Here is a 19,996-nt window from a genome sequence, read left to right as displayed (position 1 = left end):
GCTCATAACACACACACACACAGGAGCTCATAACACACACACACAGGAGCTCATAACACACACACACACAGGAGCTCATAACACACACACACAGGATCTCATAACACACACACACAGGAGCTCATAACACACACACACACACACACACAGGAGCTCATAACACACACACACACACAGGAGCTCATAACACACACACACACACAGGAGCTCATAACACACACACACAGGAGCTCATAACACACACAGGAGCTCATAACACACACAGGAGCTCATAACACACACAGGAGCTCATAACACACACAGGAGCTCATAACACACACAGGAGCTCATAACACACACACACACACACAGGACCGCATAACACACACACACACACACACACAGGAGCTCATAACACACACACACACACAGGAGCTCATAACATACACACACACACACACACACACACACACAGGAGCTCGTAACACACACACACACAGAGGAGCTCATAACACACACACACACACACAGAGGAGCTCATAACACACACACACACAGAGGAGCTCATAACACACACACACACACAGAGGAGCTCATAACACACACACACACACAGAGGAGCTCATAACACACACACACACACACACAGGAGCTCATAACACACACACGGAGGAGCTCATAACACACACACGGAGGAGCTCATAACACACACACACAGAGGAGCTCATAACACACACAGAGGAGCTCATAACACACACACACACACACAGAGGATCTCATAACACACACACACAGAGGAGCTCATAACACACACACACACACACACACAGAGGAGCTCATAACACACACACAGAGGAGCTCATAACACACACACACACACAGAGGAGCTCATAACACACACACACGAGCTCATAACACACACACACACACACAGGAGCTCATAACACACACACACACACACACAGAGGAGCTCATAACACACACACACACACAGGAGCTCATAACACACACACAGGAGCTCATAACACACACACACACACACAGGAGCTCATAACACACACACACGCACACACACACAGGAGCTCATAACACACACACACACACACAGGAGCTCATAACACACACACACACAGGAGCTCATAACACACACACACACACACACACACAAACACGAGCTCATAACACACACACACAGGAGCTCATAACACACACACACACACACACACAGGAGCTCATAACACACACACACACAGGAGCTCATAACACATACACACACACACAGGAGCTCATAACACATACACACACACACAGGAGCTCATAACACATACACACACACACAGGAGCTCATAACACATACACACACACACACAGGAGCTCATAACACACACACACACACAGGAGCTCATAACACACACACACAGGAGCTCATAACACACACACACACACACACAGGAGCTCATAACACACACACACAGGAGCTCATAACACACACACACACACAGGAGCTCATAAAACACACACACACACAGGAGCTCATAACACACACACACACACAGGAGCTCATAACACACACACAGGAGCTCATAACACACACGAGCTCATAACACACACGAGCTCATAACACACACACACAGGAGCTCATAACACACACACACACACACCGAGGAGCTCATAACACACACACACACACACACACAGGAGCTCATAACACACACACACAGAGGAGCTCATAACAAACACACACACACACACACACGAGCCCATAACACACACAGGAGCTCATAACACACACACACACACACAGAGGAGCTCATAACACACACACACACAAACAGAGGAGGTCATAACACACACACACACACACAGAGGAGCTCATAACACACACACACACACAGAGGAGCTCATAACACACACACAGAGGAGCTCATAACACACACACACACAGAGGAGATCATAACACACACACAGAGGAGATCATAACACACACACAGAGGAGCTCATAACACACACACACAGAGGAGATCATAGCACACACACACAGGAGCTCATAACAGACACAGGAGCTCATAACACACACACACACACACACACACACAGGAGCTCATAACACACACACACACACACACGAGCTCATAACACACACACACACACAGGAGCTCATAACACACACACACACAGGAGCTCATAACACACACACACACACACATAGGAGCTCATAACACACACACACACACACAGGAGCTCGTAACACACACACACACACACACACGAGCTCATAACACACACACACACACGGAGGAGCTCATAACACACACACAGAGGAGATCATAACACACACACAGAGGAGCTCATAACACACACACACAGAGGAGATCATAGCACACACACACAGGAGCTCATAACAGACACAGGAGCTCATAACACACACACACACACACACACAGGAGCTCATAACACACACACACACACACGAGCTCATAACACACACACACACACACACACACACGGAGGAGCTCATAACACACACACACACACACAGAGGAGCTCATAACACACACACACAGGAGCTCATAACACACACACACACACACACACAGGAGCTCATAACACACACACACACACACACACACACAGGAGCTCATAACACACACACACACACACACAGGAGCTCATAACACACACACACACACACACACACAGGAGCTCATAACACACACACACAGGAGATCATAACACACACACAGGAGCTCATAAGACACACACAGGAGCTCATAAGACACACACAGGAGCTCATAACACACACACACAGGAGCTCATAACACACACACAGGAGCTCATAACACACACACAGGAGCTCATAACACACACACAGGAGCTCATAACACACACACAGGAGCTCATAACACACACACAGGAGCTCATAACACACACACAGGAGCTCATAACACACACACACACACGAGCTCATAACACACACGAGCTCATAACACACACACACACACACACACACACACGAGCTCATAACACACACACACACACAGGAGCTCATAACACACACACACACACACACACACACACACACACAGAGGAGCTCATAACACACACACACAGAGGAGCTCATAACACACACACACTGAGGAGCTCATAACACACACACACAGAGGAGCTCATAACACACACACACACACAGAGGAGCTCATAACACACACACACAGAGGAGCTCATAACACACACACACACACACACAGAGGAGCTCATAACACACACACACAGAGGAGCTCATAACACACACACACACACACAGAGGAGCTCATAACACACACACACAGAGGAGCTCATAACACACACACACACACACACACAGAGGAGCTCATAACACACACACAGAGGACCTCATAACACACACACACACACAGGAGCTCATAACACACACACACACACAGGAGCTCATAACACACACACACACACACACACACACAGAGGAGCTCATAACACACACACAGAGGAGCTCATAACACACACACACACACAGGAGCTCATAACACACACACACACACAGGAGCTCATAACACACACACACACACAGAGGAGCTCATAACACACACACACACACACACACACAGGAGCTCATAACACACACACACACACACACAGGAGCTCATAACACACACACACACACAGGAGCTCATAACACACACACACACACACACACAGGAGCTCATAACACACACACACACACACACACAGGAGCTCATAACACACACACACACACACACAGGAGCTGATAACACACACACACACACACACACACAGGAGCTCATAACACACACACACACACACACAGGAGCTCATAACACACACACACAGGAGCTCATAACACACACCCCCACAGGAGCTCATAACACACACACACACACACACACACCCACAGGAGCTCATAACACACACACACACACACACACAGGAGCTCATAACACACACACACACACACACACAGAGGAGCTTATAACACACACACACACAGGAGCTCATAACACACACACAGGAGCTCATAACACACACACACACACAGGAGCTCATAACACACACACACAGGAGCTCATAACACACACACGAGCTCATAACACACACACACACACAGGAGCTCATAACACACACACACACACAGGAGCTCATAACACACACACACACACACACAGGAGCTCATAACACACACACACACACACAGGAGCTCATAACACACACACACACACAGGAGCTCATAACACACACACACACACACACAGGAGCTCATAACACACACACACACACACACACACACACACGAGCTTATAACACACACACACACACACACAGGAGCTCATAACACACACACACAGGAGCTCATAACACACACACACAGGAGCTCATAACACACACACACAGGAGCTCATAACACACACAGGAGCTCATAACACACACACACAGGAGCTCATAACACACACACACAGGAGCTCATAACACACACACACAGGAGCTCATAACACACACAGGAGCTCATAACACACACAGGAGCTCATAACACACACACACAGGAGCTCATAACACACACACACACACACACAGGAGCTCATAACACACACACACACACAGGAGCTCATAACACACACACACACACAGGAGCTCATAACACACACACACACACAGGAGCTCATAACACACACACAGGAGCTCATAACACACACACAGGATCTCATAACACACACACACAGGAGCTCATAACACACACACACAGGAGCTCATAACACACACACACACACACACACACACACACACACACAGGAGCTCATAACACACACACACACACACACACACACAGGAGCTCATAACACACACAGGAGCTCATAACACACACACACAGGAGCTCATAACACACACACACACACACAGGAGCTCATAACACACACACACAGGAGCTCATAACACACACACACACACACACACACAGGAGCTCATAACACACACACACACACAGGAGCTCATAACACACACACACACACAGGAGCTCATAACACACACACACACACACATACACAGGAGCTCATAACACACACACACACACACAGGAGCTCATAACACACACACGAGCTCATAACACACACACACACACACAGGAGCTCATAACACACACAGGAGCTCATAACACACACACACACACAGGAGCTCATAACACACACACACACACAGGAGCTCATAACACACACACACACACAGGAGCTCATAACACACACACACACACAGGAGCTCATAACACACACACACAGGAGCTCATAACACACACACAGGATCTCATAACACACACACACAGGAGCTCATAACACACACACACAGGAGCTCATAACACACACACACACACACACACACACACGAGCTCATAACACACACACACACACACACACAGGAGCTCATAACACACACACACACACACACACACACACAGGAGCTCATAACACACACACGAGCTCATAACACACACACACACACACACAGGAGCTCATAACACACAGGAGCTCATAACACACACAGGAGCTCATAACACACACAGGAGCTCATAACACACACAGGAGCTCATAACACACACACACACACACAGGAGCGCATAACACACACACACACACACACACAGGAGCTCATAACACACATACAGAGGAGCTCATAACACACACACACACACACAGGAGCTCATAACACACACACGAGCTCATAACACACACACACACGAGCTCATAACACACACACGGAGGAGCTCATAACACACACACACACACAGGAGCTCATAACACACACCCACAGAGGAGCTCATAACACACACAGAGGAGCTCCTAACACACACACACACACAGAGGATCTCATAACACACACACACAGAGGAGCTCATAACACACACACAGAGGAGCTCATAACACACACACACACAGAGGAGCTCATAACACACACACACACAGAGGAGCTCATAACACACACACACACACACACACAGGAGCTCATACACACACACACACACACACACACACAGAGGAGCTCATAACACACACACACACACACACACACACACAGGAGCTCATAACACACACACAGGAGCTCATAACACACACACACACACAGGAGCTCATAACACACACACGCACACACAGGAGCTCATAACACACACACACACACACACACACAGGAGCTCATAACACACACACACACACAGGAGCTCATAACACACACACACACAGGAGCTCATAACACACACACACACAGGAGCTCATAACACATACACACACACACAGGAGCTCATAACACACACACACACACAGGAGCTCATAACACACACACACACACAGGAGCTCATAAAACACACACACACACAGGAGCTCATAACACACACACACAGGAGCTCATAACACACACAGGAGCTCATAACACACACACACACACACACACACAGGAGCTCATAACACACACACACACACACACACACACACGAGCTCATAACACACACACACACACAGGAGCTCATAACACACACAGGAGCTCATAACACACACACACACACAGGAGCTCATAACACACACACACACACACACACAGGAGCTCATAACACACACAGGAGCTCATAACACACACACACACAGGAGCTCATAACACACACACACACACACAGGAGCTCATAACACACACACACACACACACACACACACACACGAGCTCATAACACACACACACACACAGGAGCTCATAACACACACAGGAGCTCATAACACACACACACACACAGGAGCTCATAACACACACACACACACACAGGAGCTCATAACACACACACACACACAGGAGCTCATAACACACACACACAGGAGCTCATAACACACACACACAGGATCTCATAACACACACACACAGGAGCTCATAACACACACACACACACCCACACACAGGAGCTCATAACACACACACACACACACACAAGCTCATAACACACACACGAGCTCATAACACACACACACACACACAGGAGCTCATAACACACACAGGAGCTCATAACACACACAGGAGCTCATAACACACACACACACACACACAGGAGCGCATAACACACACACACACACACACACACACACAGGAGCTCATAACATACACACACACACACACACAGGAGCTCGTAACACACACACACACAGAGGAGCTCATAACACACACACACACACAGGAGCTCATAACACACACACACACGAGCTCATAACACACACACACAGGAGCTCATAACACACACACACACGAGCTCATAACACACACACACACAAGCTCATAACACACACACGGAGGAGCTCATAACACACACACACGGAGGAGCTCATAACACACACACACAGAGGAGCTCATAACACACACAGAGGAGCTCATAACACACACACACACACACAGAGGATCTCATAACACACACACACAGAGGAGCTCATAACACACACACACACACAGAGGAGCTCATAACACACACACAGAGGAGCTCATAACACACACACACACACAGGAGCTCATAACACACACACACACACACAGGAGCTCATAACACACACACACACACACAGGAGCTCATAACACACACACAGGAGCTCATAACACACACACACACACACAGGAGCTCATAACACACACACACACGCACACACAGGAGCTCATACACACACACACACACACACACAGGAGCTCATAACACACACACACACACAGGAGCTCATAACACACACACACACACACACAGGAGCTCATAACACACACACACACAGGAGCTCATAACACACACACACACACACACACACAGGAGCTCATAACACACACACACACAGGAGCTCATAACACATACACACACACACAGGAGCTCATAACACATACACACACACACAGGAGCTCATAACACACACACACAGGAGCTCATAACACACACACACACAGGAGCTCATAACACACACACACACAGGAGCTCATAACACACACACACACAGGAGCTCATAACACACACACACAGGAGCTCATAACACAGACACACACAGGAGCTCATAACACACACACAGGAGCTCATAACACACACACACACAGGAGCTCATAACACACACACACACACACACACACAGGAGCTCATAACACACACACACAGAGGAGCTCATAACACACACACACACACACACACACAGGAGCTCATAACACACACACACACAGGAGCTCATAACACACACACACACACACACAGGAGCTCATAACACACACACACACACACAGGAGCTCATAACACACACACACAGGAGCTCATAACACACACACACACAGGAGCTCATAACACACACACACACAGGAGCTCATAACACACACACACACAGGAGCTCATAACACACACACAGGAGCTCATAACACACACACAGGAGCTCATAACACACACACAGGAGCTCATAACACACACACAGGAGCTCATAACACACACACACGAGCTCATAACACACACACACGAGCTCATAACACACACACACGAGCTCATAACACACACACACGAGCTCATAACACACACACACGAGCTCATAACACACACACACGAGCTCATAACACACACACACGAGCTCATAACACACACACACAGGAGCTCATAACACACACACACAGGAGCTCATAACACACACACACAGGAGCTCATAACACACACACACACACACCGAGGAGCTCATAACACACACACACACACACACACACACACCGAGGAGCTCATAACACACACACACAGAGGAGCTCATAACAAACACACACACACACACACACACACGAGCCCATAACACACACAGGAGCTCATAACACACACACACACACACAGAGGAGGTCATAACACACACACACACACACAGAGGAGCTCATAACACACACACACACAGAGGAGCTCATAACACACACACACACAGGAGCTCATAACAGACACAGGAGCTCATAACACACACACACAGGAGCTCATAACACACACACACACACACACACGAGCTCATAACACACACACACACAGGAGCTCATAACACACACACGCACAGGAGCTCATAACACACACACACACGCACAGGAGCTCATAACACACACACACACACACACACAGGAGCTCATAACACACACACACACACACACACAGGAGCTCATAACACACACACACACACACAGGAGCTCGTCACACACACACACAGGAGCTCGTAACACACACACACACGAGCTCATAACACACACACACACACACGAGCTCATAACACACACACACACGGAGGAGCTCATAACACACACACACACGAGCTCATAACACACACGAGCTCATAACACACACGAGCTCATAACACACACGAGCTCATAACACACACACACAGGAGCTCATAACACACACACACACACACACACACCGAGGAGCTCATAACACACACACACACACACACACACACACACAGGAGCTCATAACACACACACACAGAGGAGCTCATAACAAACACACACACACACACGAGCCCATAACACACACAGGAGCTCATAACACACACACACACACACAGAGGAGGTCATAACACACACACACACACACAGAGGAGCTCATAACACACACACACACAGAGGAGCTCATAACACACACACACACAGGAGCTCATAACAGACACAGGAGCTCATAACACACACACACAGGAGCTCATAACACACACACACACACACACGAGCTCATAACACACACACACACACAGGAGCTCATAACACACACACTCACAGGAGCTCATAACACACACACACACACACACAGGAGCTCATAACACACACACACACACACACACACACACACACACGAGCTCATAACACACACACACACACACAGGAGCTCGTCACACACACACACAGGAGCTCGTAACACACACACACACACACACGAGCTCATAACACACACACACGAGCTCATAACACACTCACAGGAGCTCATAACACACACACACACACAGGAGCTCATAACACACACACACACACACACAGGAGCTCATAACACACACACAGGAGCTCATAACACACACACAGGAGCTCATAACACACACACAGGAGCTCATAACACACACACAGGAGCTCATAACACACACACACAGGAGCTCATAACACACACACACGAGCTCATAACACACACACACACACAGGAGCTCATAACACACACACACACACACACACAGGAGCTCATAACACACACACACACACAGGAGCTCATAACACACACACACACACACACACACACAGAGGAGCTCATAACACACACACACAGAGGAGCTCATAACACACACACACAGGAGCTCATAACACACACACACACAGAGGAGCTCATAACACACACACACACACCGAGCCTATAACACACACACAGGAGCTCATAACACACACACACACACACACACACACACACACACACGAGCTCCTAACACACACACACTCACGAGCTCATAACACACACACACACACACACACAGGAACTCATAACACACACACAGGAGCTCATAACACACACACAGGAGCTCATAACACACACACAGGAGCTCATAACACACACACAGGAGCTCATAACACACACACAGGAGCTCATAACACACACACACACACACAGGAGCTCATAACACACACACACACACACAGGAGCTCATAACACACACACACACACACACAGGAGCTCATAACACACACACACACACACACACACACAGGAGCTCATAACACACACACACAGGAGCTCATAACACACACACACACACCGAGCCTATAACACACACACAGGAGCTCATAACACACACACACACACACACACACACACACACACGAGCTCATAACACACACACAGGAGCTCATAACACACACACACTCACGAGCTCATAACACACACACACACACACACACGAGCTCATAACACACACACACGAGCTCATAACACACACACACACAGAGGAGCTCATAACACACACACACACACACAGAGGAGCTCATAACACACAGGCGCTCATAACACACACACACACACACACACACACACACACACACACACACACACACAGGAGCTCATAACACACACACACACACAGGAGCTCATAACACACACACACAGGAGCTCATAACACACACACACACACACACACACAGGAGCTCATAACACACACACACACACACAGGAGCTCATAACACACACACACACAGGAGCTCATAACACACACACACACAGGAGCTCATAACACACACACACACACACAGGAGCTCATAACACACACACACAGGAGCTCATAACACACACACACACACACACACACAGGAGCTCATAACACACACACACACAGGAGCTCATAACACACACACACACACACACACACAGGAGCTCATAACACACACACACACACACACACACACACACACACACACGAGCTCATAACACACATAGGAGCTCATAACACACGAGCTATAGGCAGGTGCAGACATTCTACTGCAAGTTCTCCTGCAACAACTGAAACTCACCGCCACCCCTTCCCCCTGCAAACCATGAATATGATTGTGTACACCTTTTAAAAAATAAGCCATTTTTATGACCCTAAAACACTGCTACAGCAGCCAAAAATCACATTTTGAAGTTATATCTGGAAGGGAAGTGCATGGGGGCGTAACGATACACTTCTAGCTTCTCCGCCTCATGCTGTATTTCTTACTTGGCATCACCTAACCTAAGCTGATTGACTGGTCTTTTGTGCCGTTAGACATCCACTGACCTATCAATCAGACAGTGAAGTATAGAATGGCATCGTCATGCCCCAATGCACTTCCAGGCACAACTTCAAAACACGATTTTTCATTGCCAGAGCATTTGGTGAGAGGGATGGTTAATCTTCCTGCCAGGTTCCATTTTAATTACACCATAAAAATGTGTATTACTTACTATGGTAATGTTATACTTCAGCATGAAATCATATGGCGTGTAATGTGTGAATAGTGCCCAAGACGTTAGTTCAGATTATGTAACATTTTGAATATAGCTGTGTCTCAGCTTCTAGAAAGAGAAAATGGAAAAAGGAACGGCGCAGATCTAAGTGCAATATTACTCAAAAAAGTAGTGAAAGGTGCGGTAACTGAATACTGCTCACCTTGCAGAAGTCTTGAGATTCAGCATTTAATAGTGATATGACTCCTGTGACTTACAGAGTCTTCATTTGGCTTGCAGCACACTTTGCCAGGAAAATCAGGCCTCCATATAGGAATATCCTTGCAGAAGTCTTGAAATTCACATAACAATAGAACTTTTGAGGCTTATGGAGTCTTTATTTGGCATGCAGCACGCTTTACCAGAAGAATCAGGCTTCCATATAGGAAGATCCTGTTAAGGCAGTTAATCAAATAGGTGTGTTCTGGTTAAAGTATTGCGGCGCTTCCAGATAAGATCCAGTAGGTTTTTTCATCCAGAATTTATTTTTCAAAAGAATATAAAATATAGAATAGCAAGATACAACGCGTTTCGACTCATTGCAGAGTCTTCCTCAGGTATAATTTTATAATCCTATATCTAGAACTACCCTTCCTTATATACACCTCTAAACTAAAAAGGTGAAATAGTGACCCGTCTGGTTCCTTAATCACGTTAATTGAACAAGTTTGTGCTAATAATTGGTGTGGCAACCAATTATTCGCACAAACTTGTTCAATTAATGTGATTAAGGAACCAGACGGGTCACTATTTCACCTTTTTAGTTTAGAGGTGTATATAAGGAAGGGTAGTTCTAGATATAGGATTATAAAATTATACCTGAGGAAGACTCTGCAATGAGTCGAAACGCGTTGTATCTTGCTATTCTATATTTTATATTCTTTTGAAAAATAAATTCTGGATGAAAAAACCTACTGGATCTTATCTGGAAGCGCCGCAATACTCTAACCGGAACACACCTATTAGATTATGTAACATGGGCACACTTTCATTAGATGGCTGCAGATTGGTGTACAGTTGTACTGTGTTTGTCATGGTCCACAATTACCTGTGAATTTTGAGGTTCTGGTGTTTTTTCTGGTTCATTAAAAGTATTTTCTGTGCTGTGTGATAGGAAAAGTATAGTTTGTATTTACACCTGCACTCCTCATGCCACCAAAGCTGCCATCTTTTGAAGTAGGAGGAAAGAACCGCCAATCTGAGCAGAGGAGGCATAGGGAGGCCGACTCACTAAACCAGGTAGTGTACCTATACATTAAAAGTGTATGATCACTTTTCAGTCCCAGAGTGGAAGGTCCGCCTGAAGCTCGACAAATCCATGTGCTTCAAAAACTGTGCCCCCGCAGCTACGTGTACTTAGGCTAGAGGGCATCTAGCACCTCATCTTGCACACTGCACAACAGGACTCCCTTTCTTTAATTTGTCCCTTTTTTTTTTTGCTAAGAAGTTTTGTATGTCCAAAATTCTCTGTGTTTCTTAACGCACTACATTTTAATAGTGCAGCGTCTTACTCCACCTTTCTCCAGGAAAGCAATTGAAAGAACACAAAATATTCCTACATATGTGTCCATCCTTAGTTTCACGTAGGACTGCAATTCATACTACAACCACTGGATGGCCACACAGACTCATTTACCATAGACCTCTCATGCCAGAGTATCACAAAATGTGAGTGTTTTTCTTGGTAAAATGCTTGGTCATCCTTGTGACACACATCAGAGTATGTTGACTCATGTGGAAAGGTAAGGAAGAACACACCTGTATGAGGAAAGTAATGCTTCTGATGACTGGTGGGCACAAAAGTTATGTATTACCAGGAAATATGTACGAATCTCCAACATCACAGATTCCCGTTCACCTGAATTGTAAGTCCGAAAAAGACCTCATTTCACATGACGGTTGATACTCCAGACATGATGAGAGTATAAGTGAAAGGGTGCTATATCAGACAAATGTGTATAAAGCTCTGGGAAATGCATGTAATTGAGTTTATACGCATGTAGTGTTCAGAAGCAACGGCCGCTCTGCTTAGCTAATGTGTCTTTTCATTTGTCACACTGTGAAGTCTGGAGATATCCACATTGCTAGCCTTCAGACACTCGTCCTGAAATCCTGCTTTCTGAGATAGCTGTGTCTGGGCTTTGACTACTGATCTATCAATGGGAGACACTTGAGTATAGAAGACGTCCAATGAAGTATGACGGCCAGCTTTATAATGGACTTCTTTTTGGCTTTGTTTTCTTTAATTAAACTCTACACTCTTTGCTAGTACTAAATGTCTTCTACAAATACTGTGCAGAAATCCCTAACATCCAGACAGAGCAATTGCCGTACATATCTGTTACTATTGCCGACCTGTCCTACTCTATTGTAAGGGCTACTATATGGGACTTTTATGTTTAAATAAGACATTTCATCACGTCTGAAAATCCTAGACTTGCTTTAGCCTACAAGTATCCTGAGTGAGTCAGAGAAATGTGAAAACTTAATTAAATTTTTTGTTACCTGCACAATCTCTGTCGAGGGACATAAGTAAAATTATGAAGTGCTGTCATGGAAGCTCCTGTCTTACATTGTGGTCTAGGTTTGCATAATATACCACTTAAATGTCATATAATGAATATACCTTTCTATACATATACCCTCCTCTCTCTATCCAGGTGGTTGCCAATGCCGTGGCTGCGCTGTCTGAAATCAGCGAATCCCATCCAAATAGTAACCTGCTGGACCTAAACCCACAAAACATCAATAAACTGCTGACTGCACTGAACGAATGCACAGAATGGGGCCAAATCTTTATTTTAGACTGTCTGTCCAACTACAATCCCAAGGATGAGCGAGAGGCACAGAGGTGAGCAGTATGTTGGACTTCACTCTCCTTAGCTCTTAGCTGACATTTCTCGTGATCTCAAATTTTCTTGTATTGAACCAGTTCTTCTTTCATTCAGCATCTGCGAACGTGTCACCCCTCGCCTGTCTCATGCCAACTCTGCAGTAGTTCTGTCCGCTGTTAAGGTCTTGATGAAGTTCCTAGAACTGCTACCTAAAGACTCTGATTACTACACTATGCTTCTGAAGAAGTTGGCACCTCCTCTGGTTACCCTGCTTTCTGGGGAGCCTGAAGTTCAGTATGTGGCATTAAGAAATATCAACCTCATTGTCCAAAAAAGGTAAGATTGTCCAAAAAAGGCAAGATTGTCAGAATGCGAGTGATTGTATTTTCTATAAATATTGCTGTGGGCTCATTGGGGCCGATTCATCAAGATTGGCATAGTGCACACGACGCTCGTGCTAGGCCATTCTTGATGGAGTAGATGAGGCGCCAAATTCATTAAGAAGCATGCACCACTTAATGAATTTGGTGTTCCTTCTGACTGGCATGTGCCGCGCCAGAAATGCTACTCCAGTCAGAGACTGAAGTAGCATTTCTGGTGTAAAAAAAAAAACTGCTGCCACTTTTCATGAATCGCATGGGCGGATGTGACCACGCCCAATCCTGCCCGACTCCGCCCATTTCAGCAGAGCTCATCCAAGATGGCATGAAAACGGCATAAGTCGCAGATTTAGTTGCACAAAAAATTAGCGACTTTTCAAAGCTTTGACAAACTGGCCCCATTGGTTTCATACACATATATCGTGGTGTCAATGGAAAAATTTCTTTTTTTGACCATTGTTAGTTATAATTGGTTTTCTAAGCCTAGCCACTTGATCTTGTTGTTAGCAGCTGTATTATATCTCGGATTTCATGTGTTGCCTGGCTGCTTTTCAATGTTGCCATTTTTACTAAAATGATTGGACTGAAGAAGCCTTCTTTTCAGTATAAAGTGTATTTTCAGAAAAATATATTTTTCTTGAATGTGTTCTATGATGGGTATCTCCAGTTTATTACTAGTTTGCTCCAACACTGCATATTTCACCATTTTGTAATGAAGAATACATGACCGCAATCACAGGCTGCTGTGTGGACTTGAGACGCTGAAAACCTATGAGGGGAAACCGTATAGAAACTTCTTATCCCATTGACGAGGATTTGTAGCACCCATTATTTTGTTTTAGTACTACTTTTCCAGGAGGAATAACATAACACTTCTGACAAATTTAGCCAGATGCATTTTAGCAATTATGAAGAGACTTTGCAATATATATATTTTATATTGTGCACCATTTATCACATATATAAGGTTAATAATCGCTTTTGTTTTGTTACCAGACCAGAGATCCTGAAGCAAGAAATTAAGGTGTTCTTTGTCAAATACAATGATCCAATTTATGTGAAATTGGAGAAGCTGGATATCATGATACGACTGGCCTCTCAGGCCAACATTGCTCAGGTTAGAGCTGCTGCGCTCCCTTTTCTTTTTCCTATAAGCCTTCCACTAGAGTCTACAGTTTGCTAGAGATAAATGAAATTAAAAAAATCAGTGTCTGATCAGTTTGCTTTATTGTGTAAGTAAGAAATCGTAAGCAAAATGGTAGGCCTAAAACCTGGCTCTAATATGTGTTAAAAAGCTGTGTTCATATGGTTTTACAAGGTAGGGTCTCATTCAGAGATGCGTGTTTAATGTGCGTTTTCTATCCGTGTTTTTCGCTGATGGATTTTATTTATTTTTTTCTTATGAGCCGATTTTCTACAATTGTCTGTAAAGCCCCATCCTAATTAATGGCGCTCTATAGACCTAATCATCACTGTCTCCTTTTGGTCTCACAATCTAAATTCACCATTGTATCCAGAGGAAAACCACAGAGAAAACGTATAAACACCATGCAGTGGTCCTTGGTGGGATTTGATCCCAGGACCCCTGTGCTGCAAAGCAACGAACCACTGAGCCATATCCTACAGATCAGACTTGCCCATTCATGTGTATGTTTCGGTGAAAAAGCAAATGGCACTCAAATGTCCTAATTTTTTACTGTTTAATGGGTATAAGTAGCTTGGAAACTTATTTATTTGATCCATACCAGAAAAACAGATCCCACAATTGTGGTAAAAACAGGCACATGGACCAGAAACTGATAAAAATTGGATCCAGCACTGATGGAAAACAGTCCATCATACAGAGAAAGAAATGTAATGTCACGGGTTTACTGCAGCAGAAAGGACCTGAAGACGCAGCATCTGATTTCACGTACTCCTGCACTAATTAGAAGCACTTTACCTTCATATTAAACAGTGCATGTTTCTGTTAGCAGTGCAGGGGTTAAACTGTTCAGCTTAGTCTCTGAGGCTTCCCTGCTTGATCTCAGCTGTTCAGTATTGGCCACTCCCCTCTCCTATATATATTGGTCTCTGACAATATGGATTGCCAGTGTTAGTCTTATACTGCCTGGTGTGGAGCGGAGGTGTCAGTTGTTGGTAATGTTGATGTTGATCTATGGCTTGGTGTTTCGGCTGTGTGCAAATCCTCATCCTCTCCTATTTAGTTTTTCTTCCTTTTCTCCCCGGTGTTCCTCTGTTGTCTGTGAGTGCATATTTGTGTGATTTAGTATTTTCATTTATCACTGTACTTCCTCCCTTGTTGGTCTGGTTTGTGTATATACATACACTATTACGCCCCACTTCCCTGGGTGGAGGAGGGGGACAGCTATAGGGCAGATTCAGGAGTTCAGAAAGGTACGTGGCCCCGGCGTCTTCACCATCAGAAGTAATTTGGGGACCAGGGATAACTACGGCTCCCCTAGCGTTAGGGACAAGGAAGGAGCCTCTGGCCCTGGGTAATCCGAGTTATGACATGTAAGTTTGAATGGGGCCTAATGCTGAGTCTATTTGCTAGGTTACACCAAAACAGTGCAGGAAAAAGACATATTAATATCACTTTCCCCGAAACATGATGAAGTTTTGCATTGTATATGTACCCGAGTCACTGCAGATCTCAAGCTTGAGAGGGGCACACATCCTCTACAAGTTCTATGAACTTACAAAATTGTTACAGATTGAGCTGGTCCCACCAATTTTACATGATGTCCGCAGACAGTGTTTGTAGGCCATGTCTAGCAGATCATTACCTGGCATTGCAGAGAGTAACAAGTGTCTATCTAATTGCCCACCACTATGTCTGGCAGCTTCTTATCTCCTCTTTACAAAAACCTATATATCCAGATGGCTTGTAGAATGAATGTGTTGGTAGGTGTATAAATCACCAATAAAGTGCATACCTACCTTTATTTGGATGACCATCCCATTGCTGGAGTAACTATATGCAAGTTAGCAGTATTACATATTATATTAAGCCCTAGTTTTCATTTTCCCTTTCTGCAGGTGTTAGCTGAACTAAAAGAATATGCAACTGAAGTGGATGTTGATTTTGTTAGGAAAGCAGTTCGTGCCATTGGAAGATGTGCCATCAAAGTAGAAGTAAGTCAGTTTTTTACCGCATGCATTATGCCTTTTCCCCCTTTCTTATATAGCCTGCATCCTACTATAAAGAATGGAATCCAAAGGAAATGCACTAGTAACATCTTGAATCTTCCCTACAGCAATCTGCAGAACGTTGTGTAAGCACCCTCCTCGACCTCATTCAGACCAAAGTCAACTATGTGGTACAAGAAGCTATTGTTGTCATCCGAGACATCTTCCGCAAGTACCCTAACAAGTAAGTTAGTGGTTGTAGTGAGTTTATAGATGTATGCTTGGTTTGCCATAAGTGAAGCCTGTCTATGAAGATGTAATCATTTGTCTTCCTGCATATTTGTGACAGGTATGAAAGCATCATTGCCACTTTATGTGAGAATTTGGATTCCTTAGATGAGCCTGATGCCCGGGCAGCCATGATCTGGATTGTAGGAGAGTATGCAGAGCGTATAGATAATGCTGATGAGTTGCTGGAGAGCTTTTTGGAAGGATTCCATGATGAAAGCACACAGGTATGTTGTTTATGGGCACGAAACCAAACTAGTAGATGGCACTCCAAGAGGTACTCAATAATGTTTGTGCTACAATAAACATTTTTACAGAGTTGTCACCCCCCCCATTGATCAGTTTTTCTCAGAATCAGTGACCGCAGGATGCAAGCAGTTACACAGCTGAACAGCATAGCTGGGTCTACTGCCGTTGCTCACTATGTACTGAGCTGTGATCGAAGCTCCACCGGCCATACCTCTATGACTGAAAGCCGGAGGCTGCCAGGAGGAATATAGTTCATTTCTTCCCAGCAGCTGGGCTTCCAGTGCAGCAGACGCTGGGCTTTACAACTCTTTTAACCTACAGATTAACCCATATCTTCAGGTAGATAGCTCTTTGGGACATGATCGTTTCCCTTTAATCTCTTTATTAAGACGTAGCTAAGACATTTTTTTCCCTATATTTATGTGGTCTTGGTTTTGTATAGGATACTGGGGTTTTCTTTTAGTTTTACACTCTTTACTGTGTCCTCTAGTTAGCTGGAAGGCAATGGGAAGTATTAAAAGATTTAGATGGTGACTGAGAATTTTGTATAATGTCAGGAACATTTTTTTAAGTAGCTTTTACTTTCTTCGGGTTTCCCTTAGGTGCAACTGACTCTTCTGACTGCCATTGTTAAACTGTTTTTGAAGAAGCCATCTGAGACCCAAGAGCTGGTACAACAAGTCCTGAGCCTTGCTACACAGGTATGACTTCTACATAAACACATTCATCCTTATATTCTCTAGGAATTGATGCAATCAATCTGCTATAGAAAACGTACCAGAGCAAAATCCTATGTCCTGTGGTGTTAAACAGTATGTGAGTCACTAATATTTTTCTTGAGTTTTCCTGCTGATTTATAGTTTTGGTCCATTAGACCATAGCTACAATCTTTTACTGTATGTTAGCCGTATTGCCCGCTTTTATTCTAAATTAACTTCATTTGAGTTTCATTTGAGCAGAGCTGTAGTGTAAAGCAAAGGGACAAAGAACACACCTGAAACTCAAATGAAGCTAATTTAGGCTAAAAGCATTTTTACTTTTCCATGTGTGAGGGCTTGTTTTTTTGTGCGACAAGGTAACTTTTTCAGTTGTACCATTTTTGAGGTGCATATGATGCT

General features: G+C 44.9%; 1 protein-coding gene across 2 annotated transcripts in view; it reads left to right on the top strand.

Annotated features, from left to right (window-relative positions):
* AP2B1 (adaptor related protein complex 2 subunit beta 1) overlaps window positions 1-19,996 on the top strand; it is a 214,419-nt gene that overhangs the window by 143,248 nt on the left and 51,175 nt on the right. For both annotated transcript variants that reach the window (XM_073665457.1, XM_073665456.1), the window contains exons 6-12: window positions 14,656-14,846; window positions 14,944-15,165; window positions 16,206-16,326; window positions 18,252-18,347; window positions 18,470-18,585; window positions 18,691-18,856; window positions 19,481-19,579. In XM_073665457.1, the coding sequence (XP_073521558.1) occupies window positions 14,656-14,846; window positions 14,944-15,165; window positions 16,206-16,326; window positions 18,252-18,347; window positions 18,470-18,585; window positions 18,691-18,856; window positions 19,481-19,579 (1,011 nt within the window). The remainder of the gene's footprint in view (window positions 1-14,655; window positions 14,847-14,943; window positions 15,166-16,205; window positions 16,327-18,251; window positions 18,348-18,469; window positions 18,586-18,690; window positions 18,857-19,480; window positions 19,580-19,996) is intronic.

The sequence above is a fragment of the Phyllobates terribilis genome, unplaced genomic scaffold (assembly GCF_046119375.1).
Source record: "Phyllobates terribilis strain yellow unplaced genomic scaffold, ASM4611937v1 Scaffold_2__4_contigs__length_985480577, whole genome shotgun sequence".
Taxonomy (NCBI): domain Eukaryota; kingdom Metazoa; phylum Chordata; class Amphibia; order Anura; family Dendrobatidae; genus Phyllobates; species Phyllobates terribilis.
The sequence above is the reverse complement of the archived record's forward strand: the minus strand, read 5'-3'. Positions and strand labels throughout refer to the sequence as shown.